The 25,364-nt window shown below is 40.7% G+C and overlaps 1 protein-coding gene across 1 annotated transcript in view; it reads right to left on the bottom strand.

The window, feature by feature from the left end:
• Positions 1-24,814, bottom strand: part of MAP3K5 (mitogen-activated protein kinase kinase kinase 5) — a 99,736-nt gene extending 74,922 nt beyond the window's left edge. Inside the window, exon 1 of the mRNA XM_066315607.1 lies at positions 24,016-24,814. Coding sequence (XP_066171704.1) covers positions 24,016-24,421 — 406 coding nt within the window. The 5' untranslated portion in view covers positions 24,422-24,814. The remainder of the gene's footprint in view (positions 1-24,015) is intronic.
• Positions 24,815-25,364: the final 550 nt, after the last annotated feature.

The following is a 25,364-nucleotide window of genomic DNA, read 5'->3' as shown; positions in this document are numbered from 1 at the left end:
GACCCTTTTTGCCTGAGAAGCACCAGAAAAATACACATCTCTGTGAAGCTTGGCATAGATTTAAAACTATTTTACCAGTCATTCTTAACTGTGATGTAAATCCACTTAGTTTTCTTTCAGCTATCTGTGCAAAGACCAAGAACCTTACATGTAAAATCTCTACAAATTAACTTGTCTTAAGAAACAGTAAAAACTCGAGTGTATACACATTAACATGGCCAAAAAAGGTTAAGTGTCCATTAGTGGACCCAGAGCCCTTTGCTCTTGGCTATTAGCCATGCCTTTAGTCACCAAGACAGTGATAAATGAAATGCAGTGGTCAAAGTTCATCTCTAACTCATTGTTTTAAATGTAACAGGGCAAAGAATGTTTAAACAAGTGCTCTGAGATATCATACATGTACACCCTACTTTTTGATACAACCTGCCTACTACAGTGCTGCCAGGAAAAGCAGTGAATACAAACAGAGCAGCGATACAAGTAATGAATGTTTATATTTGCTATTATCTTCTGATTGATTGGTATTAAACACATGACCATTGCCTTGCATTCACTGTCCCACAGCTAATCAGGGGAAAATGAAAGATGATAACGGCAACTTCTGAGACCAGGATTTTGTGTTCTTTTCCACTTGAAGGTTAAAAGAGTAAGATATTGTTCTGACAGAGATACAGAAGAAAAGAAAGGAGGGCAAAATTTATTTCAGCACAAGTCTGAAGACCAAACTTATTTCATACTATAGTAGCAGCTCTCCATTCAGCCTTAGAACATTATGATGATGGTTACTATTGGGCAAACTTTCAGAAAGATCCTTATCTACTTTAACTTCTGTATGATTCTCTGTGCATGGCATAGATACCTTCCTGTTTACCAGAGACTGCCTGCATGAGGTAGGAAACCTGCTTTGGCAATCCCAACACGTCAGCGCAGATTAGTATTTCTGGTTCAACCGTGCAAACCACAGTGCCACTGACTTGTCAACAGCACTGGAACCAGACATTTCCTGTCAAGAGTGTCTCATATGGCTCCAAGACTGGAAACAATTGATAGGAGCCACTGAGGTGAGAATACCCAAACACAAGTGAATGGCCAACTACCCAGGAAACCAGTCTGGCCAAGCCAGTCTGTTGGGAGAGGCAAAAAAACAAAACAAGACAAAACAAAACAAAAACTAAAACAAAACCCAAAAAACCAACCAACCCCAAACAAACAAAACGAAAATCTAAAACCAATCACCCACCAAAAAAACCAAACCCACAGTGCTATAAGGGTGTCTGAGGCTTGAATATGGGGAAGGAAAAGCAGGTAATGATGGCACAAGCAAGTTAAGTATGCCATACACTAGAGGAAAAGCAGGGTATTTGTAGAGGCTTGAACCGATGCACAAAGTAGGCTTAAGGGCACCAAGACAAAAACATGTGATGGACATGGGCTAGTTCTTATTTAGTGAAAAGCACTATGACTTAGGAATCTTATAGTAATCTTGTCTTGAGCAGTCTCATTTTTATGTAATGGAAGCAGAGATCCAGCATCAATGAAGTACAGGTCAGAGCCTGTCCTGCAACCTACTCAAAAGGGAGATTCTGAGCACAAATTTCCAGCAGATATGACACAAACCCAGCTGTCTGGTGGGTGGTCCCTTTCCAGGTACTGCATAACACAAAATTGAACTAGAAATAATTAGAGGATTTCATATTTGCCCCAAAAATGCACCAAGTTACCTTTGGAGACAAGAGTACCACTTTGCCCTCCTGCTGGTATTAAGAGCCCACTGTTCCTTGAATAGCTAAACTGAGTTGCTCTTAATTTCAAAGTGAACTTCTATACCTAGACTCATAAGCAAAAAGGTATGATTTCACTTCAGATAAACTCAATTAACAGCTGTTACTGTTAGAGATGGTTCTGACCCTCTTCCACATTTGTATCAGATCTAGTGTGGTCAATACTCAGTGAGACAACTCAGTCTCTGTTTCCTTGGAGGGGTGGGGTGAGTGCACAGGATCAGCTGACTCCTGGATCAGTTAGATGATCTCACTTTCCACCCGCGCAATCACTAGGTCCTATATAAAGGAGGCACCAGACACCGCAACTTCTGCAAGGATGCAACTGAGTACCTACTTACTACTGTTTCAGAGTCACATATTGTTCCAGGGAGTACGTAAATTTTAATCCTCACACTGATATGGATGCAACATCCACTTGTTCAAGAATCCTCTCTATAACATCACGGGAAGAAGAATTCCTTGAGAAAAAAATACAGAAAATAAATAAAAACACATACAGATAATCTACCTCATTACACTAGGCACCTATAGCCATACTGACAGACTCTAAATTGAGTATGTTACTCAATTTAGGTCTCTAAGAGTCTGCTCATTAACAAAAATAAACTAGCTCATCAAGTAAAAGCAATCTTTCCTCTTTTAAAATCATTAATAGTTGTTGATTTCTTTCTAGTTAAGGTAAGAGAGAAGAACTACTTAAGTTAAAGGTTGACAATGTGCAAAAGCAAATATAAGCTGTCTCTGTATAAATTTAAACTGGAAATCATAAGAAAGTTCACAATCTACAAATCCAAATGTCCTGGAGCACCCCCTCAAATGTTTAACTGATTGGCAGTGATCTGCTGTCACACAGGAACGTTACAGAACTTGCACTCTATCCCACAACACATCAAGGTGCTCCTTAGCAAAACTTGTGCAAATTGATTCCTGCCAGCTTTTGTAGCTAACTGGCTCAGATCATTCTCACAAAATCAAATGCAATACTTCACCAAGTAGAACCATCCAAGCTAGGAGGAGTGAAAAACAACAAACTTTTCTTGTTACAGCAACAGTATCCAAGATCCTTCAAGTGAAACTCTGGCCTTTTTGACTGCACTATCTCTCGAAGATGTGAAGGGAAAAAACCTCTTGCTTCTGTAATCAAAAACTGATGGGAGATAAGCTGAAGGCAATTACCAAAATAAAACAACAGAAGCTGGAAACAAAACAGTAACACAAAGAAAGTTATAACAGCTGTTAGAAAAGGCATGAGACAGGAAGATAGAGATGACAAACAATAAAAGGTTGTGTAGGAATTAACACATAAAACTACACATCAAAATCTAAATTACTGTGTCAATGATCTGAAGAAAACTGAAAAAATACAAAAAGGCTTTCTGATGAAGAAAAAGAAAACAGAAGAAAGCTTGAGTTTCAAAAAAATCTACTCTCTCTTGGCCCAAAACACGATTGTAATGTCATCACATGATTCCAACTCCCAACAATTCAAAAAACCCACTCTCAGCTTGATGCATGTGGGAGGAACTCAGAATCAGGCAAGAATAAAAGATGACAAGCAAACAAAGAGCCATTTATATAACAATAACCTCAATATGTTCAGACTCATTGGATCTGTATCAATCCTAATGAAACAGGCTCCTTAGTAGCAATAACACCAAATACTAAAGACTACCTTAACTCTGAACCTTGCATCAGAAAAAACACTGAGCCTCAATGGGTAACTACTGAAGCTCAGCTGAAGGCTGGATGGAGCACATTACAGCACATTGCAGGGCTGTACCAAATGTTCTTTAAGCAATCCACAGACACAACAGCAGTAGTCAAAGAAAACATGGCAAGCTGTAGCAAACGAGTATTTCTTCATTTAGAAGTTTTGATCAGAGGATCTTCATCATTGTAATGTTTTTTCAAAGAAGACCAAACAATCCTTTGGCCTGGACAGGATCTTAAGCAGGCAAAACCCAGATAGATAGATAGATAGACAGATAGATAGATAAAGGATGTAATGGTATTTTTGTGATAATTTTGGTTTATGTTTTCATGTTATGTGTCTTTGAGATGCAAGATGAAAGAGTGATTCTCTGGAGAAGTGACTGAGTGTACCCAAGAAAAAAGAACTTGTAAGAACACAGGTGTGCCAACAGGAAAGTTCAGAGAAGAAAGGAGAGTCCTATGAAAACCAAACAGCCAGGTCTCAGGGTGGTGGAAAGTTTTCCTAAAGTATGTGTGAAGTGTGGAGTTTGCTACAGCTCAGAAGTTGCAGAGAACACTTTCAAGGAAGGAAACAACAACCCACCTTAAGGACAGGATAGGCAGGAGAAATAGCTGATCAAAAGTTCTTTTTATTTCTCTTTCCTGTTCTGTTTATTTCTGACTTAGTGACCTGAAGTTTTCTCCACCTAAGAAGTCTACCGGTTTTGGCTGTTTGATTTTTTTTTTCTAAAATCTAACTATTTTCACTTATAATACAGTTATATATTTGGTTTCTTTGCTCAGATCACTGTGACAAAAATGTCTAGGCAGATCCACCTTCAAGTTTCAAAAACAAAGTCCGGGTTTCATTGCAGCATCTGGAGGATCAGATCAAAACCCTGGTTATCTCAATATTTCTTCTCTGCCAGAAGCCAGCAGGCCACATGACAAAGATGTTATGAATGTGCAAGTAAAGACTGAGCTTTACTAAACAATCCACACACATTTACAGAAAAATCAGCTACCCCGAAAGCTGAATATCAACAACTAATTTAGTGCTCAATATTATGTGAGCAATATTATAGAGCTGCTTTTCTTCATGTATGTTACATTGCATTCTATGACTGAACTTCATAGCTGTCCTTTGCCTGGTACCATAAAACCTGCAATTCTTTACTGCCTATTTTTTAAAGTTTTGACAAGCCTGCACATTAGCAAATGTTACCACCACCCTTTTCAGCAGAAAGAAATTTTCAGACCAGCCATGAAACTTCTTAAAAGCCCAGTTCAAAAAGGAAGTACAGAACAATCCTTTTAACAGCCTGTTTTTCTACTGGCAACCTTGCTTCATTGCAATACTTATCTTCTGTTCCTTTCCTTTAAGAGTTCACTTAAGGCTTGTAAGGATGTCATCTCCAGCCATTTTTGTCCTTTTAAGAGTGTTTGGTAGAGTATCCCACCAAAAGCTTTTTGACATCTCAATGTACTGTCTTAAACTGGATTACCCTTACGTACAGGCTCACAAGAAGAGTGTTATCTCCTTCCACAAAAAAGCCACTTCAGCAGGCTTCAAAAGCCTGCTGCCAGATTATACCCATGAGTCTAAATGATGTGTTCTTTTTATATTTTTACCTGTTTGCCCTAATGTAATACCAATACAATTGCCCATTACAATGCTGCTGACATCAATTAAAGTCAGAAGTAATGCACCAAAAAAAGCAATCTTCAGCAAGCATTACTCAAACCCTTTTGGAAACCATCTTACTAAGGCTTACATGCCTTTTTACACCTTTTTAACTTGTTTCCTCATCTGAACAAAAGCTCTCCTTCCAAAGGGCACCATTCCATTTCTTCATCTTCTTAGCAATGCCACCTGCAGTGAATTACTTTAAAATTTCTGTTAATAAATAGCACACATTTTCTGAAAGGAATTTTCCTTAGGATGTCTTTATGCCATCTGAAAGCTCTTCCTCTTTTTAGCTAATCCTGTCACTTTCTTGTTAAGATGCTTGCTCATTTTTACATAGGTTCTAGTAGAACCTTCTAGTAGAAATGTGGCCAGCATCAAGAGAAGCTAAATGTCTAAGACAGATGCTTCTCAGGAAGGCCAGAGCCACTGAAGAGCCACCCATTAAGCCATTGAAAAGACTCTGAAAGTGTTTCTAATACAAAGATGCACAAATATTTCTTATAACATTATTTTCAAGTCATGAGAGTTAATGTCTTCCAATCCAGTGATACCAAAAATGGTTTAAACTTAGAAGATTCATGAGCAGCAAGGACAGACTGAAGAATAAATACAAGCACTTCACAATTATAATGAACAGCATCTGGAAAGCCTGTAAAAAAATGGGAATCTTCCTAAGATTCTGAAAATTTAGAAGCAGAATTTTTCTAAAAGATGTAAACAAACACATTTGTTCAATGTCTTTATTTACTCATAGAAATAACCCCATTCTAAAAAAACCCCTACTTTTCATACATAATACATCACTTGAGAATTTTAGAGTCCAAATTTCATAATAATCAAAGAATATGCCTACCACTCCTGGTTCTCCAAAAAAACTCTACACTGTAGCAGTTTCACTGCTGTGTCCAGTGTTTTCTCATGAACAGAAAGGCACTGAGAAAACTAATTGCCAGAATGCTTTGGACATTCACGTGCCATGTTTTCTATTAAAAAAACATCATCTCTTAAAAAAGCACACAAATTTTCACAAAAATGAAAAGAAACAGAAAAGAAAAGGCAACTGCAGAACCAGATGGTACATTCTAAAGCATCTGGAAATTCAACAGCCCGAAGAGTTTCCAAGTCATTTAATGTGTACACAATATATAACACGTCTTAGCAAACCCATCCCTCAGGAATGTTAGTCCTTTTGAAGACTATTTAACTATGTCCTTGTAAGGAAAAGTGTATCTTTTAGCTTCTAAAGCTGCTTACAGATAAGAAGTAGAAAGTCAAAAACTAAAACTGAGTTATTACTCCTTAATAAATCTTTCCTGTCCATTCCTGATTTTAGATAATGTGCCTTTCCCTTTGTTTTTCTTCTGAAAAGACCCTATCTAGTCAGTCTCCATCTGCATGGAAACAATTCCATGAATGATTCTGAAAATCCATTTTTTCCCTTTGTCTTCGTCTTTCATGAAGACCCAGATTCAGTTTTTTAAATATGATGAGTAGAGATGCACGTTATAAAGACATGCCACATCCGAGTTACACAGCAAATAACTCTTATCGTTTTTCCTTTACCTCTTTCCTTGTGGCTCTTGATAAGTTTATTTATTATTCCTTTGAGGTTTTCAGTAATTTATTCACAATAGCGCTAAGCTGTTACACACCCTAAGCAATTAAAAAATAAGCATATCCTGCAGCATTTAGTCATTTTGTGTCTCTGCCTATTAATTTGATTTTAAAATTGGTCTAGTGACTGCACTGACCAATATTTCCCAAAATAAACCCATATAAGCACTAGTTTATCAATTGTTTCCTTGCTCACAGATTTCTAGGTAGCAATGCATGTTCCTTCCCTACGAGCACAGCAATGAATTTATCATTACTAGTACACAAATTTATTATTTTTATTGTCTATTTGCAATGTCCTAAATATTTGTTGTTTAAATTCAAAAGATTATGTCTAGCTTTCCTACTCATCTGCACCTTACAAGGTCTATTTATGTTCTATTTCAAGGAAATCCTTGAAAAAACAGAAAGACATCAGTATCTGCTTCCATACTTCATATACCTTATCCATTTCCAGGTCTTCCTTTAAAAAAAACAAAATATACCAAAAAACCCCCACACACACAAACAAACAAAAAACCCCACCACTTTCTATCAACAAAGCAAGCTGCAGAATTACAGTTAAGCTGCCTTTTCCACGTAACACTGCTACTAAGGCTTCTCAAGTCAAACATTATATGAAAGCAGGTAGGGCAAGCTTCACAGGGCTTGGTCAGACTTTAGTGATCTGCAAGTGACAAGTACAACATTTGCACGCAGCCCTCCTTGCAGTTTAGCAGGAAAAAACCCACACACAGCACTCAACCAACAGAAATCAATTTAGTTCAGTCAACACAGGTGAAGTGCAGCGTAAACAAAACACACCTGATTAAACCCAGTTTGAAAGATCCCCTGGGCTCCATCAAAAACACTGCAAAAAAGTATCAACCTCACACAGAAAACCAAGTCTTTAAATTTAAAGACGAGATTATAGCTCGGAGTATTCAGAAATTTTAAAAAGCAACCCTCCACCAAAGCAGACATTTGTCACTAACACGGCACATGCCACTATAATTTTCTCCTGTTGCTACAATTCACAAAAGACAGAGGCGGAATCAGTGTCCTGCTTTGCAAAGCGCTCCACGGCGTGGATTTAGGTGATTTTGCCCTGTAACACAAAAGCCTCAAACACTTATAAAAATTTAAAGGACCCTGTTAGAAGGTAACAAGGACAAGGAGTTTATCTCCAGCAGAAAGAAGCAAAGTTGCAGCCTTGTTTACAGTTGCAGACATACAAGTTACAAGATTACAGTTTTGTTGCCAAGTACAAGAAAGTGTGGAATGGTTGTCCTTTCGTAAACTTCATCTCTCACCAGTTCCCAAGGACAGCAATTACACAAGTCTAGGATAAAAGTTCAGACAGACACTGATTCATCCAGGCTGCTTTATTTAGCTTAACTTCATCTCCCTTTTGCACAGATGAAGTTTGAAATTAGTTTCATAATTTGAGCTATGACTCTTCACTTTAACTTACAGGAGCACTGATCACAGAGCTACCCATCAGCTTTCAAGACTGTCAGAGTAACAGTGAAAGTATCAGTAAAGAAAGGGGGGGGGGGAAGAGGTGATACACAAATTATTCTTATTAAAGAGGACAAAACCTCCCACACTGGTTTTCTACCCAAATTAACCACACGTGTGCACCCAAGTAGTAACTTGGTATTTAAGTTACTGGAAAAAATCACACTCAAAATTCCTGAGAAGCAACTACTAATTTGCAAATTAATACAGAAAATACTACTGCTCACACCACCGCCATCTGCCTCTAAGGCAGCACAGACTGCCCAGCCTCACAAGTAACTGCACTATTGCATCCCCCAACAGAAAACGGATATGACTCATTGGAGTTAAATTCTTTAACGCTTGACATGATTGCTGCTAATTGTTGCAAAACGAGATTAAACAGATATGATAAGCTTTGGCTTCGTCAATGGCAACTCCAGGTGGCCTGTGATAGCCATGATTCCATTCTCTTTCTATTCAGTTTACAGCAAAAAGAACAGCCTCAGATTGTTGCTTGTCACTTTCTGTATTAATAAAAGATGCTCAGACTTTACTTCCAAATGCAACCCATCTTTGCACATGATTCCAGTACCAAAAACTACCTTTATATGGCTACAGCACTAATTTAGAATAACTACAGTACAATTTAATATCCAACCACTGTGCAAGAGTGTTCTAAATTTCAGATTTTACGTGAACTATCATGGAGGTTCTTATCTTCTTAACAGAATTGAGTCATATCTAAATCACCACTGATCACAATAGCAGTGCATCTGATCTAGCCAGCAGCTCACAAACTCAAGAAAGCTGAGTTCTCTCCTCACCTTTAGCTACGGTCTACTGCCAAACCTCAGGCAAGTCATTTACTCTTCGCCCTTCTGCTTTCATTCTCCTTAAAATGATGAGATGGCTATCTGTCCCCTCCATAAAGTGCTTCAGCCTCTATAGATGAAATCCTTAAGTAAGTACAGTACCCATGAAGGGGAATGGCCAGCAGCACAGCTGGCAGAAGCAAGATAAAAGACTTCAAGATAAAGCACTCCGAGCACTGTAAACGTTGAATTCAATTCTGAAGTATTTACATATGGACATTCAGCAAGCCAGGACAATGCTGAACACCACACACATGAAAAAAAGCACTATATATATATATATATATATATATATATATATATATATATATATAGTACCAGCAGCACTTTTGAAGCAGAACTAGCACGACAAACGAGGTTTTAAGTGTCTTGTATTGCATCATATTTTTGAGTAAGAACAAAGATTACAAAATAGAAACATAAGCAAGCATTTTACCTGAGAAAATGCTCTACAAACTAATCCATTACCTTTATTTTTTAAATCCCAGCAGACAGCAAAACCTCACACTAGCTAGTCTACAACTAAACCAAGGAAATTATATTAGAAAAACCTCATGAATTCATCAATTCCAAGTGCCTAAATCAGTGGAATAAGAGAAAGTTTGATGGCTGCCATAGGTTAATTGAGCCAAAGCGGCAAGAATTACCTTTTGCACATAAAACTGCTGATTTGCTTAGTCTTATATTCCTATTCTTTCTGTATTCTATGTACAGGTAAAAATGTTTTCATTCCAAGTAACTTCTGGAATTCAGTTAGTATTCCAAGTATTCTAGTACCAATTAATTAAAACAATTCAGCATACATGATCTCACTGCAATATTCAACATAAGCCTCAACCTCCATTAAACCTGCAGTGCTGAAATGTTAAAGATAACAGTAATTTATGCTAAAAACAGAATTTTTTTTCCCTACAGCAATTATTGATGTGAACAGAAAAGCTACACAGATGTAAATCTGAATAATTGCCATAAAAATAGATACTCATGTTTACACTAACTAAATAACCCACACAACTGGTAGGAAACCTAGCTCAGTTTGCATTTGAATCATATCAACATTTAAATTCTCATGCTCCAGGCTCTTCATCTTCCATAGAAGAGCAAAAGAAACATCTAGGATGAAGAAACACTTGAGACACTGGGGGAAATAGTGACAACAGCCACCACCTACTCACATAGTCATTTTTAGCAGAGTAAACACTCCTTCTACAGAGATTCATCCAAAAATACCTGGATATAAAGGCCAGCAAATTAAACCACAAACTCTAGAAAACAAAATTGCCAGCATAGACCAAGTAATTTACAACAGCATAAGCCAAAATTTAAGCACCTGAAATTTCATTTGTTTCTTTTGCAGCCAACCTTCTTCATTTACCACACTGAAGGCTTTTCAATATAACTGCAGGGCAGTTACATTTAAGCAGAAATTAATAACTGAAAAATATTTATTTTTCTGATATGAGATGTGCTCTCTGAGTTACGCATTAGAGTTTGACTGAAAAATCAAATGTATTAAAATGGAAAGTGAAATTTTTACATCATATTCATTTTGTACATTTCCTGCAGATACAAAGAAACTGATGATCCATGCTGGAAAAAATGTACAAATGCTGTACTTGCAATCTAGTGCTATATGGTGAATCTGAAAGATTCTTTTTCAACAAATAGCGTCTATTAGTAGGTTATTTGCTGAATGACCATTAAGGCCTAAGACTTGCAATTGCTACTGATGGCCCTTCATTCAGTTTAAGGGCCTCAAGAAAGATTGTGAATTTGGAAACTAAGCTGCTGAAAATGTCCATCCACAAATGCAGTATCTTCAACCCATTTTCCTGGATAGATACAGCACTGCAACTGCACTTCCTCAGCTCTGAACAAAAGCTTCTAAGCAACACACTTGTTACACCTGAACTAGGAAACCAGCATAGCAATGGTGACCAATTAAACATGCCCCAGGTCCCACTTCTGCATCAGGACCAAGTGGCCTGGAATGGTTTACATCAGTCTTAAATTCTCCTAGCTACAGGTTGCTCCCTTCAGACAGGCCACTGGGAATGCTGCTGAGGCTCTACTCATTGGCACAGACCAAAAGCTCAGCAGAAGTGATAACAGCTTAACAGCACAGGCTGCTGAACACTGCTATCCATGTGTAGAAGCCTAGAAGATAAGGCGACTAATGTGCATGTCTCCAAACACCAACAGCCAGATAACTGTGGAGCCAACCAAGGATTGTTGTGAGAAAGAACAGGATGTGGCTGGAGAAGGGAGACATGTCGAAGTAGGGCAGCACTTTTCCAGGACAAGTGTCCTTGTTCTGGCTCCTGGAGATAAGCACAACACAGTTGAGGGAGTGAATGAGGTCAAGAAGCAGGCATGGACTATAGGAGTGGATCAAGATCACCAAAGGTCTCTAAAGCCCTCTGGCCCATTTCCAGAAAAGTCTAAAAGAACAGACTGAGCATAACTAATTTGCATAGAAAGTGAGAAACTTACCTCCAGGGCAGAGAAAACTCATCTATAAAAAGGTACCCTCAACACAGCCCAGGTGCATGTGCATCCCAGGACCTTGGCCACACCATCAGTTGGATCAATGCTGGAGCCAGGATTGCTGATCTCTCCTTTTTCCTCTTTCATCCTCTTTAACCCATCTCTCTATCTTTCTTTTCACTCTACCGCTTTATTCAAAACCCATTACTGTTGCTTATACTGGGAGACAATGGACTAATATACTAATTTTCATGGCAAGTGTATATTCTAATGAAACTTTGTAAGCTTTTGCAGACCCTCTGAATTTGCCATTCCTTTTGACCATGAGCACCTATGAATCTTGGGTGCTCCCCTTAAGAGTGGGACACCACACCACAAATACTCATTTGCTAGCAAAGATGTAGTAAAAATTTAAATTCAGGTGGCAGAATCTTTGAACTTTCAGGTGATGAGAAGCCCTCAAGTTTTTGTTGCAATACACAGCAAAACTCAGAAAACATTTTCAAACCTTCCTGTATACTAAAAGTATCTGAAAAACATCAGAGTGAGAACACAAACAGCTGGCACAGCCAGCATGAAATACATTCCTTAGCCACCCTGACCGGAAGAGGAAAGGATATGAGGCAACCCACAAGGAGACAAGATCAAGAATAACACGAAACCACACCTTTAGACAATCTCAACACAGGTTGCTGCAGTCCTGCTTTTCGTCTGTCCTCCGGAATGCACGCTCACCTCACAGAACTTACTCAACAGAAAGCTAACCAGAAGGAAGTGAGTGAGTTGGCAATCAGGCCAGCTCCATGACCTAACTCATCACATAATTCTCTGAACGCTGAAGGCAGCACCAGGGAGAAGCATATTAGTTCAGTTTCTTCTCCACTTAAGCTGCCACGGGACTGCATCCCAAAGGATACAATATACTCAATTATTCCAGCAGCTCTACTTAATGAGAGGAAGTGCACAGAAAAATGCATTTTATGATCTTACCCTACTTAGCACTGCAGCTACAGTGAGGCAGCAGTATACTCTTAGCAGGAGGATAATTCTCTTTTCTGATGTTGATATGCATACTGCAGTAACTGTCATTTTGCTTGTATTTATTTATTGGCATTAAGGATTATTTGAAAATGTGCCATGTCAACTAGGCCTTTTAGTGTTAGAAGTCTGAGACAGTTCTACTGCAAAAGTACTAGACATTACTATGGCAGTAGCTCTAAAGAATGGTTTGGGTTGGAAGGGATATCAAAGTTCAGCTACTTCCAACCCTTGCCACTCACTAGATCAGGTGCTCAGGGCCCATCCAAAATGGCCTTGAACACTTCCAGGGATGCGGCATCCACAACCTTTGGACAATCTGTTCCAGTGCTTCCCCACCTGCTGAGTAAAGAATTTCTTCTTAACATCTACTCTAAACTTGCCCTCTTTCAGTTTGAAAAGCAGTTTTAACCTTTCAGTTTAAAACCATTCCTCCTTTTCCTGACACTATCTGCCCATATGAAAAGCCCCTCTCCTTCCTTTTCATCAGCCCCCTTAAGGTACTGAAGGGTCGAAATGAGGTGTCCTTGTAGTCTTCTTTCCTCTGTGTTAAGCAACCCCAGCTCTGTGTCTGTGAATCAATATCTTCAATTCATAAAGAATATATAATTTATTATGAACTGAATTAAATCTTGAAGACAGGCATCAGCCAGAGCATAAACTGAAATTCACAAAGGTTTGGTAAGTCTACCTACCAGGAAATTTTTCAACTGAAGGTACTATTAAAGTACTTGAACAGAGAGGATACAGAGATAAGTATCAGGTTGTCAACTCACTGATCATTCAAGGTAGAGACAGTTCTGGGATGCTGCAGAACAGAGACCAAAATGCAAGTAGTTAAGCAACAAAATGGACTGGAAATTTTCCAGTTCACACCCATTTGGCAGGGCTTGCTGCAAAAGCTCTTGCTTTAGTTCAGTCCATTTTCCCAGCGCTTTTATTGCATTTTGGCCCTCTTGCATCAGCTGGAAAAGGGAGATCATGGTTTCTGGTAACAGAATTAGTGGCAAGAATCCTTATTTTCTTTTTTCTTTTGTGGAATGCTTTTAGAACACATACTTTTAAGACTTTCTCCATGTACCTCAGAATTGTGAAATACACCCAAAATATGTTGAAGCATTTAAACCATGTTAAGTCCACTTCATGCTTAATGATCTCCACAAACTTCTGGGGTGATTAAGCCTCAATGAAATAAGTATATTTGAGTATAAATCTTCAATACAATCTCGAATCTCCAACACAAGCTCTCTGAGTGGCTGCTAAATCCAGCCTGAGACACTTCTCATCCACAGAGCGTTCTGCAATACATCCCAAGACTGGCCCAGCAAAAAGTTGCTAGCACAGCTGGGCTGGGCTGCATCCCAGTCTCTGCTCTGGACAGTGCTGCCTATTCAGGCTCTAGCCTAAAAGGCTTGTCCAGAGCCAAGCCTCCACCCTGAGTCCCCAGCTCTATCTGAGGCTAAAGGGCTCCCTTCCTTATGCTGAGAGGCTGATGAAGTATTTTCTTTCCAGCTACAGACCTGGACTAAGCACAGCGATGGGAAGTTCAGACTTTACCACTGGAGGCGGCCTTCTATGGCTGCAGTAAGTCAGGGTACCCACATGTTGTCCTTGGCCTGTGGCAAAAAGTAGAAGGAGGAAAAAAAACCTACCTCTGTTCACTCTGATGTAGGGTTAGGAAATACCATCATCCCTCAAGAACAGACCAGAACTGGGCACTGCTGCCTGACCTCAGCACTTCCTCAAAGTTAATAGCATGGGTGTCACAATATAATGATATAGCTGTACAGGATATTTTGGAAGGGCTACTTTTTTTTTCTGGCTTGCCCTGCAATGTCTGCCATGCTTCATATGTGCCACATTCATTATACACAGAGCTGTTTCTCCTGGCTAATAAATCAGGAAAATTCCCAAACTAATAAAAATCCAGAGAGACATAAAAGGAAACTAGAACAATCAAGCACACTATATATAAAAAAACCCAAACAAACCCCACCAAAACAAAAAACCCACCAAAAAAACCCCACCCAATACCCAAAAACCCCAACCAAACTGAAAACCTGCAACAACAACAACAAAACCTCTTTAAGAAATTCTGTTCCTCTTCTAATTAACATGCAATCATAAAAACAGTCGGGGAAATTTGGAAATTAGAGTCCTCACAGTCTTGAAATATAAATAATATACAAATATTAATGAGTTAATCAGAGACTTTACCTCCCGAAATAAGTTTGAACATAATAAGCAAAAGAAAATAGTTAGTGCACTGCAACTTGAATGATTTGCAAGCTCACTGAAAAGCCTTGTAAGAGATTATGTATTGAAGGACTCTAAGTACCAAAGGAAGTATATTTATTTTCATATGAAGTAACAGTGAAGTTCTGCTCTGCAGAAAACAAAAACTGAAACTAATCTCAGTGAAAGAGAACATAAATACACAGGACTTCAGCTTATATACACAAGTAACAATCACTTCTTATGAAAGTGATCAGGATGGTATCACTGAGTCTTTTGCAACTGTACTTGACCCAGGAATGATGACAATGTTTAGAACTGACAAAATTCCACTCCCAAGGAGATTTGGAGAGATTCTCTATTCTTCACACCATCTGCCTGGCAAAAATTTTTCATTTCCAACTGTGATTTGGAAGACAAGGTTACATTCAAGAGGCAAATGGCTTCTGCCCTTTGCCACAGATGCCACATGTCACTTCTATTGATGGCAAGGGCTGCCAGGAGTGAGTGAAGACAGGATGCAGCACACAACCGAAACCCTGGCTTTCATTATCATGGTACATTATTGAAAGTAAAACCAGTAGGCAGCATGCATACATTCAGGTTAAAGTCAATCCATTTTCACTGAAATCAGCTATAAGGCTCCTGGGGAAGGTCAAGAAACCTTATCAGAGATTTGTATTGAAAGGCAGTAATAAACCAATAAAACAGAGAATTATGGCATACATCTAGCATGGTTCCATTCAGATACATTCTTCTATAGAGAAAAGCCAGAACTATCATGCTTTAAAAAGTATGTATATCTGCAAAAATCATGTTGAAGGTGGAGCAGTGGAAGTAGTAGCATTTAATCTTATGGGTGTGCCTCTGTAGTGGAGTTAAATTAAGCACTTTGCTGCTGTGTCAAGATAACTGAATAAATTTCCCCCAAGCAGGAGGGGCCCCACTTCAGAACCATAGATGAATTCCTACAGTGGTACAACTGTTCCTTTACTTCTGGTACATCACTGAGTCTTCCTTGGTCATGTCCAGGGCTTCCTGTCAGGTGACTCATGCACACTGCAGAATAGACTTCTGCCAGAAGCTTAACCTGCATCCTCACAGTTCACAGGCTGCAGGTCTCAGCCTACAGGTCCCTAATAAGCCAGGAAGACTGTAATGAAACCAGCACTAAAACTGAATCAGACAAATATTGCGTGAAGGAGAAGAAAAGCAGATAATTCTGCAAGAAGTGCAGATAATTCTTCTGTGGAGATATCACTGAAAAACTGTCTTCACCACTGAAAGCACCAGCTGCTTACTCACCCAGAGTGCACTCTGCAAGACACCCACTAACACAATCAGTAAGCAAGTCCCAGAGCAACTCATTTACTTTATTACAGTAAGGGAAAAATGCAGAGGCAAATTTTTACAAGGGTGTCTAGCTCTTAAATCAAAACATACATTTCTTGTGGGAATTGAAAGAGCACTGATTCCCACTGGCTTCAAATGATTCAGACTGTGGGAAATCTTTAAGCCCCAAGCTGCATCTAAACTCATCCCAATGTTTATGAATAAAGGCAGACACGATTTAGAAGAGAATTCAACTCTGGCATGCCGCTGTTAATAGTTGATCAGCAGCTCTTCATAACTGAAATATTTTATCTGCATCATTCAAGGCATAAATTTGGTCTCAGAGGAAAAAAGTAATATAAACCAAAAAAGAAGCCTGTGCTTGTATGTCAAACTCAGCCTGAGGTTCATGTTCTCTTGGAACACAAACAATTACAAACTTCTTACAGAAATCTACCCATCAGTAATTACCAGAAAATCCCCCAATTGTCAAAACAGATTCTTCTGTCATCTGTCACACACACATGTTCTACAGTATGAGATGACTTTGCTGACTGCTACAGATGTTTACCTCATTCTAACGAATGCTGTACTTTGAGAGTGTCTGTATTGCTGGGAGTATATGCTCCCAGAGAAGCCATACTGAAGAAGTGGTAGAAGACTACTGTGGACAGTGGATGTTTGGGGACAATCTAAAGCAGGGAGCCCACAGTGGAAGATGTGAATCCCAGCAATAACTTCCATTTTATTATAAACAGACTCACAAAATCCCTGCCACTATAGAGCCACTGAGGTTTTTAAATTCCTTTGGGTTTAACTTACAAATAAACTTGAAGGTTACCTATGCATGCAGATACAGCAGTTCCAAATACATATTGCTCCAAAGGCACTGAGGAAAGATAGGAACAAGTTTTAAATGATCAGCACCACAGAATACACTCAAAACTCAGCTGTTCTATACAGAGGCAAAAGAAAACAAACTGCCATAAAACTGAAATTTTCACTTGCTAAATTTTATTTAAGATGTAACAAAGGGTGAAATTTACTGAGGACAATGGTGCTAAAGCATGTATATGAGGCCTTTTCTACTCTTCAATTGAACTTTTAGGCTCTAACAAAACTTGTTTCAGCTGTTGTAACTTGCTACATTTACAGATTTAGGTATTGTGCTTCTTTACTTTGGAAAGCTACTAAAAAGAGAAACCAAATTATTATCATGACTGCAGCAAATTTGAGTAATTTCTTTATGACACATCCTGTTCAGAGCTACAGAAATGCAAACTGCAGAAAAATCAGTCACAAGCTTTCTTCTGCATTACTCAAAAAGCATTCATCTAGTTCCATTCAGCATTTTCTCCAGTGGGGAATACACTTAGATGATGTCTGCTCATACAGATGCCTCATGAGTTTTACATCTTTACTGTATTTTAAGAGACCCTAATAATTTCATAACCTGCTTTCCTCCCACCACCTCAAATACCATGAAGTACTTCTAAACTAGCTCTATCACCCTGATGCAGTTAACTGCAAAAGAGAAAGTACCATTTCAAAAGCCTGGCTTCTAGTAACTTCCAGTGACTTCTAAATAATCCAACAAAAGCCTTTATGTGGACTCTCTAGTCAGTGGTCTCACTGACAACCTTCAGTAAATGAACACTGCAGGAGCATACCCTTAATGTTATTTATGTTACAGACATGGCTGGAAATTCACACCCATGGTACATGCTGCATAAGCCTCTCTCTCATAAGCTGTGAGAGAGGCCCAAGGAAGCCCTTTATGTACAGCAGAACTATAAACTGTTGTGAGAGGCCAGGGACAGAATCTGAAAGAGAACCCAGGTCTCACAGCCCACATACATGGAGTGGGTGTATCTGCTGTGCTCCTCCTGCTTCAGACAGAAACTGATGGAATAGTAGTTTTCCAGATACCTAGTGACAAGTGGCCTGATCAGAGTAGTGCAATACAGTACCAATATTGTAATCTAGCAATAAAAATTTATAGCTGGTCCAGCAATGGAAATATTTGTGAGTATGTAATTTCAAAACCCACAATTTCTTCATAAATTCAGAAGTTCTCCACTAGCACTATGAACACACAAACCCTGTATCAGGATTATGAATTTTGTTCCAGACTCATAATTTTTTGTTGTAGACAACATTCAGGCGCTTTAGAATTAAATACTCTTCTGTGTCAAATATATGCCCTGCATTTGGTTTAGGTCTCTAATGCTGCTTTCTAAGTGAGTCTGGAATCAAAAGGAGCTTTATAATCCACCCCACCTAAACATTACAATATGTGCTATGTATTCTGACACAAAGATCCTGTGCTCATAATACTTTGTATCCCTGACATGACTATAGTCATACTCTCAAGACAGCCATCAGCTCAAGTCTTCATACCATTATTAACTTACTTGGCATCTCTTGCTCCAACTCATCACTTGCATCATTGCAGCTGAAATACAGAATTTTTCAACATGATTTCCACTGACAGTGGGACTAAATTTCTTTTTATTTTTTTAGTAGTTGTCCTGGACTCTGAAATCAGACAAGAATAATGCGTCACAGTAATCTCTCCTGCTACACTAATAACACTTATCATTTGATTCTCCAGTCATGATGCTATAGAAACAGTAATGGGGTACAGCAGCACTTGGGGAATTGGGGGGGCGGGGGGTGTAAAAAAGAAGTAAAATAAGATATGGATTAAGTGCTGCATAATCACAGAAAGTATGTGCAGTATTTCAAGTGTCTGATAAAATACTGTCAGTGAAAATGCAAAATACTAATCAGGAGGCACCGAAAAAAAGGTGTGAAAAACACCTAATTGTTCTGAGAGACAATGTGGAATAGAATAAAACTGATTACTCGCTCTGCTAGTGATATTTATATTTTTTGCTCCTACAAACAGCTAACATGGTAGGATACATGCTGCTTTTTACCACAGAAAATATTCATCAACTTCTAGAATTGAGAACATCAGTTGTGAATAGAATATGACCTCCTTTGGATTTAAGAGGGAAATCTGTGTTAGTGTGTCACAATCAAGAACTTCAGGAAACTTCTATAAATGCACGAATCCCACTTGAAGAAAAAAAAAAAAAAAAAAAAAAAAAAACACCTTAGAATTTATATTTAAAGGAATAAAACACAAGAATGCCGTTGAGCCCTGGTGCTGCCTTTACTGCATTTCGGTGTGCCTGTAAATATTTCTAAATCCACAATCTTCAAATGTTCTGTATAACCTACAGGAATAACTTAGGTGTAGAACATCTTTGAAGTAAAGTTCACCTTCACACAAGTGACTGTGCTAGTTCCCTGAACTTTTTGTCATTTTTTATATCAAGAGTCTTCCCAAGAACATTGCACACTATGTTTCTAAGCCCAGTAAGCCAACGTGCCAATCTCAAGCCCAAGTCTCCACAAATTTTGAAAGCAATAATGCTGAATTTCAGAAATAATGATAAGATACTAAACCTATTTTATCATCTCTTATTGGACGAACTGTATTTTAGTTGATCATTGCTCTTCTGGAGAATTATCTCAATAGCCTCACATGACAGTGTTAGTAGAAAATGCTATCTATCCTAAGGGTCATTGATAGATGAAACTTGAGCATAAGCAGCTTATGAAACTGAAATTCCCCATTATAAGACAACATGAAAGTTAGAAAGACAGTTTTATATGAAAAGCACATCAGTCAAGCTGTTTATCTTGAGAACCAACCTAAAACAAGTGACTGCATGTATTAAAAACCCCATATCCTCAGTAACTGTGTGATTTTTCTTATTTTCCACCAGTCCCCCTGAAAATGTCTTTAAAAGTCAGAATGCCCAATATTATGCATCTAGCAAATTACCATACATATCCCTGCCTAATTCTAAAAACATTTGTGAAGAAATTACCTTGACTCAGAGCACCTCCCTCCCATGAAAAGCTGACTTCACTCAGATTACTGATTCATGTAACTTTTTTCCTTTTACTATACTTTTACCTAGTTTGTTTTTCTTACTCTGTTCAGCCAGTCTTTGACCCACTTATGTAATACAAAGTGACTATGTAAAGATCTGCTCAGGAAGAAAATCATTCTGATCTCAACTGCCAAAAAGACGGGGAAAAAAAGAAGATTGCTTATCTAAGCCAAACAAACACTAAGTACTTTACACTCATTTATGGCTGTTTCCAAAAGAAACTGAGCAGTTCAAGAAAAATTAACATGATATGCAGATCTAGTCATTACAAGGTAGAGAAAATACTGTTTAATTACAAATATCAGCAACTTCAGTGACTTTCAAAGTACCATGATTATCTAGTGCACTTTAGAACGGTGTCTCAGATACATTTTGGCATATCTTTAACTGCCCAACTCTCAAAATATTCCTGAAGTGTTTAGAAATCAAGCTGAGTTTAGGAGATACCTGTAATTGACCTGCACCAGAAAATTACTGGAGACAAAAGAAAAACAACAACCAAAAAAACCCAAACCTCACACTAAAACCACCACCACCACCACCAAAACAAACCGAAAAACAAAACCCCAAACAACTAGCTAGCCTCTTTACAAGGGAGAAGAGCCCTTAAGACAGCTGATTAACTCCAGATACATCAAGTTTTGCAAGAAATTGAACTACATTTTCCTCTCTCCACCTTCCTCTTTAAGTGGAAGAAAATGTGATAAATATGGAAGTCTCTGTTTTTGTCAGACACTTCTAGAACAGTTTCCAGGGCTCATTTGGCATTTGCCTTTTAAGAAACAATTTTTAAATTTTTTGCTGAAATCAAGTGGAATTAAAGCCATGCAACCAGAAATGCTAGACTAGGCTTATTCTTAATATTTGGTGCATGCATGGTTCAATTATACATAGCTGACACCTACTCACTAAATATGCACTGCTAATTATGTCTCAGCACTTAAGGGCCATAGTTGACTGAAGCTGGCAGGAGATTATTAGTAGGCTAATCTACATTTAGAGCGGATGATGAGTATTTTCATCTAAGATATTTTAGTTAATACTCCTTCAAGTTCTCTTTGAAGCAGTGAAAGGCATGATCCAAACATACATCAGAAATCACCAAGACTTCAGACTATGTTATGCAAAGCAAAAAATAAGACATTAAAAAGGGAAGCCTTAATGATGTACTGGTATGTTACACTGTAGGTGCATCCTAAATCACAGTTAATTTACATGCATTACGAGAGTTGAGAGGTTTAATGTTTTGTTCCATACAAACAGAGCTATAAGTTTGATTTTCCAAACCTTCCTGAAATCACATCATTCCTTACTCTTGCAACTTAGCTGGCCTTTACAATAAATCTAGGAGGACTTCCTACCCTGAATATGACCACTTAACTATCATGCAATTTGAAAGCACTTTCACTGCTATATTTTTATTTCATATTTAGTCATGCTGTGCTATTTTCATACACTGTTTTTTGAAATAACATAGTGCGCAGATATTGTTTGTTATTATTATTACTACTAATACCACTTTTGATAACTGAAAGCACACAGCAAAAGAGGACAAGAAGGGTAAAAGAGGAGGAGTTTAGGTCACCTACAAATGCTCTGTCCCACCACCCTATTAAAGCAGTTTAAAAAAAAAAAAACAAACTGTGCAAAAGCAACACCCTTCATGGCTATTTCAGTTTTGTTCCCTATACTGTTCCTCATTTGCATTCTTCTACTACACAGCTTCTACTCTTCCATGTTGTTCCCAATTGGAGAGATTTTTTTTTTTTTCACTACTTTAAAGCTTCTGGAGAACAACTAATCTCTAAAAATAGAAAGAGTGTAAAAAGTGCAACAGTGATAAAGAAACAAGACCGAAAATCCATAGATCTCTCTAAACCTAAGATCAGCATCATAACACAGTTTTTGAGATTGCAGCTGGTTTATCACTGGCCAGCTCAGAAAGTACAGAGCATATGTGGAGCAGATGCAAACTTCTACATCTAGCTCTTCAGTTCAGGCACTGGAGGAGATCAACTCTCCTAGTTCTTTACACATTTATGGACTTTACTAGTAAAGCAGAATGACAAAGTATTTTTTCTGGTTTGCAACAGTTCCCTTAAGTCCCAGCCAAACAGGATGAAAGAAAAAGAAATGCTTTCACATTTACAGTTTGCTGAAAAGCCACTGAAATAAGCAAATTATATTACATAAGTGTGCAGTTATGTAGCACTATAAGCCAGACGCCTACCGCCAGAATTAAAAGGGGCCCACTTCAAGTCAAATCTTTCATTACAAGAAAAGCATCCATCAATTATCAAGACCCCGCATACTGAACCGCTCAGAATCTAAAAATTAACCAGCGTAAGAGGCACAACAACATCAGGGATAATTCAACATCCTGAGCCTCACTGTGCCACAGCTTCCACAACACAACCAGAAGAGACTGTCAGGTTCGCCTGCCCTGGAATGAAGAGATGTCAGGGTGCTTGAAATCTCTCTGAGCTGAATGCAGAGAATATAAGGCCTATGGCCTTCCTATTTCTACCTGTGAGGACAGCTCCTCTGACTTCTGAGAATTATTACTTTTAAGGAAAAGGCTCTGCATGGGGCAAAAGGAATAAGCTGAGAGTGCACACTTAAGAATCACCCACCTCACTGACCCGAAAGCAGAGGTCCATGAGGCAAAGCATGCAAAGTTTCAAAGAGGGGGCAGGCAGATGCTGTGCTGAAGAGTCTTTTGTGAGAACTAGTTACAATACTGCCAGGAAGTTTTTGTTTGTTTAAGTTTTCTTTCCCTTTTTCTTCGCTCCTCCCCAGGAGAGGAGGAAACTACAGTGTCTGACAAAACTTGGTAAATGCTTCTTTTTAGAATGTACTTCATATACACCAAAGCCACACCACACAATAAGCTTAAAATTGCAGGTAAAGTCAATTTCTTGCTTCTGATTTTTTTAAAGCAAAAAGCCATTAATTCATATTAATTAATAATAGCAATTAATTCATTAGTTCATATAACCTTAGTCGCACGAAGTCTTTGAAAATCTAGCAAGCAGGGCTATTTTTTATTCTACATTCACACCGTGTATCTGTCAGCAAGATAAATAGACAGGGGAAAGTTTTATTAATTATTTTTACAAACGAGGCCAAGTACATCATAACACAGATGTAACTCAGACCATCACATCTCCAAATGAAGGCGCTGTACTTTCATCCCCGTGTAGCTGGCAGACTGGGGTGGGAGGATACAGCCCTGGGTACTCTTGCCAACTAACTCGATCGGTGTGCTCAGCTCTTTGTTTAAGCGCATCCATCGTATGTATTGCACGCAACCAATATCAAAAGCACAAACTTTCAACCACAAACACATGGAGCGTCCCAGATACCGTGTCAGCACTAAGAAATTGTCCCTACGCGCCTGGTGTCAAATCTGCTTTCCAAAGCTCCCGTGGCCTCGCAGCTCCTGTCTGTTTCAGCCCGCACTCACCCTAGTAGTACAAATTGGCATCCCTGCGCTCTGTTAGGGCACCGAGAGAAAACAGCCAGGGAACGTTTAAGCCGCTGGTAGCAGTCACAAGCGCTGATTCACAGCACGCCTGTTGGCATAAGTTGCTTCTTCATTAGCGCGGGGGACAAAAGCGGGCTCTGGCACACTTTTGCCTCCCCACGCACCCGGGGGTGTCCCTGCGGCCGGGGGCACCGCGGGCTCGGCCGCCGGAGGAGTCGGCGGCCGGAGCTGCTCCCGCCGCCCCGCGGTGAACCCGGGCGGTGACGGCGAGCCCCGGCCGAGCCGGTCCCGCGGCGGCGATGATCAGCCCCGGCCGGGCAGCCCTGCTCACCTGCGTTGTAGAAGCGGTCCAGCACCGCCGTCTCGCCGAAGTCCAGCTTGCCGAAGTGCAGGGTCTCCAGCGCGGCCCCCACCGCCTCGCACGCCTCCCGCAGGCTCTGCAGGGCGCCGCTCTCCGCCGCCAGCAGCGGCCCCTGGCTCGCCTCGTTGATCACGTAGGTGACCGCGGTCCGCCGGCCGCCACCCTTGGCCCGCGTCGCCGTGCTCGGGCAGGCGGCGGCGGCGGCGTCCTCAGCCCAGAGAGCGGCGGGCGGCGGCGCGGCCAAGTCGGGCGGGAGGCTGCGGGCGCCGGCGTCGGCCCCGGGCGCTCTCCTGCCGAGTACGTCCTCGCACGGGGTCCCGCCGCCGGGCGGGCCGGGCACCGGCAGGCTGACGATCCCCTCGCTGCTGTCGCTCATCCCGGCGGCGAAGGAGCAGCCCCGGGGCTCTGTTGCGCTGGCCGGGGTTAGGCGGATGCCATACTGCGCCGCCCGCCCCGGAGCGGTCCCGCTGAGCTGACGGAGGGGAGAGGCGGCCGGGCTGAAGCGAGGGATTCCCTCTCGGGCGCTAGCGAAGGCTGAAGGAGACGGGGGGACGAGCACAGCCTCCCTCCGTGCCTGCCACCGGCACCATGACGCGCCGCTCCCTTCTCCCCCGCACCTGCAGGGACTGCCCGGCGCGCCGACCCCCGGCAGCCCGGCCTCCTTCTCCTGCCACCCCCGACACCCCGCTCTTCCTCCGGCCGCTTCACTCCTTGGGCGAAATTCCTCAGCCGCGGGGACGAACCACTTGTGGGATCGCTCTCCGGCGCCCCAGCTCTAGCCAAGCGACAGCTGCGGAGCCACTGGCAGCGCGGGCTGGGGCGGCCCCAGCACCGGGCACCTCCTCCGGCCCCGCCTCTGGACAGAAATAACCTTTTCCGCCCCCCTGCTCGGTGTTCCGGCCGCGTCCCGCGTGGGAGCTCTCGAGAAATGGGGGTCACGTCGTGTCCTTACGGGCTTGTCAGCCTGGAAGGACGCCGCTCCCCTTGGGAAGTCCCGGCTCGGCCACCCACGCTCCTCGGGGCGCCCCGGGAGGGGACGGCAGTGCCGGCTATTGGAGAGGAACGAGGGCGGCCCTTCCCTGCCGTCTCCTGCGGGGCTTTGTTTTGTAATATCCTCCCCCCTAACACAAGCCCACGGGTGCGCTCCGAATCTGTGGGGCCAGGCTGCGCCTCCCCGCCGGCGAAACGACGGGGGCCCTGGCTCGCCCCGGAGCCTTCAGAGGTGCTCGGGGTTCACGTGTAAGAGCCTGTGTCTGCAGGAAGCCAGATCCTTCCTGTGCGCTAAACCTGGTCCTGCTAAAGGGCTTTTTATCATTTAC

Source organism: Sylvia atricapilla, chromosome 3, assembly GCF_009819655.1.
Source record: "Sylvia atricapilla isolate bSylAtr1 chromosome 3, bSylAtr1.pri, whole genome shotgun sequence".
Lineage (NCBI taxonomy): Eukaryota > Metazoa > Chordata > Aves > Passeriformes > Sylviidae > Sylvia > Sylvia atricapilla.
Note: the sequence above shows the minus strand (reverse complement) of the source record. Positions and strands in the feature narration are given on the sequence as shown.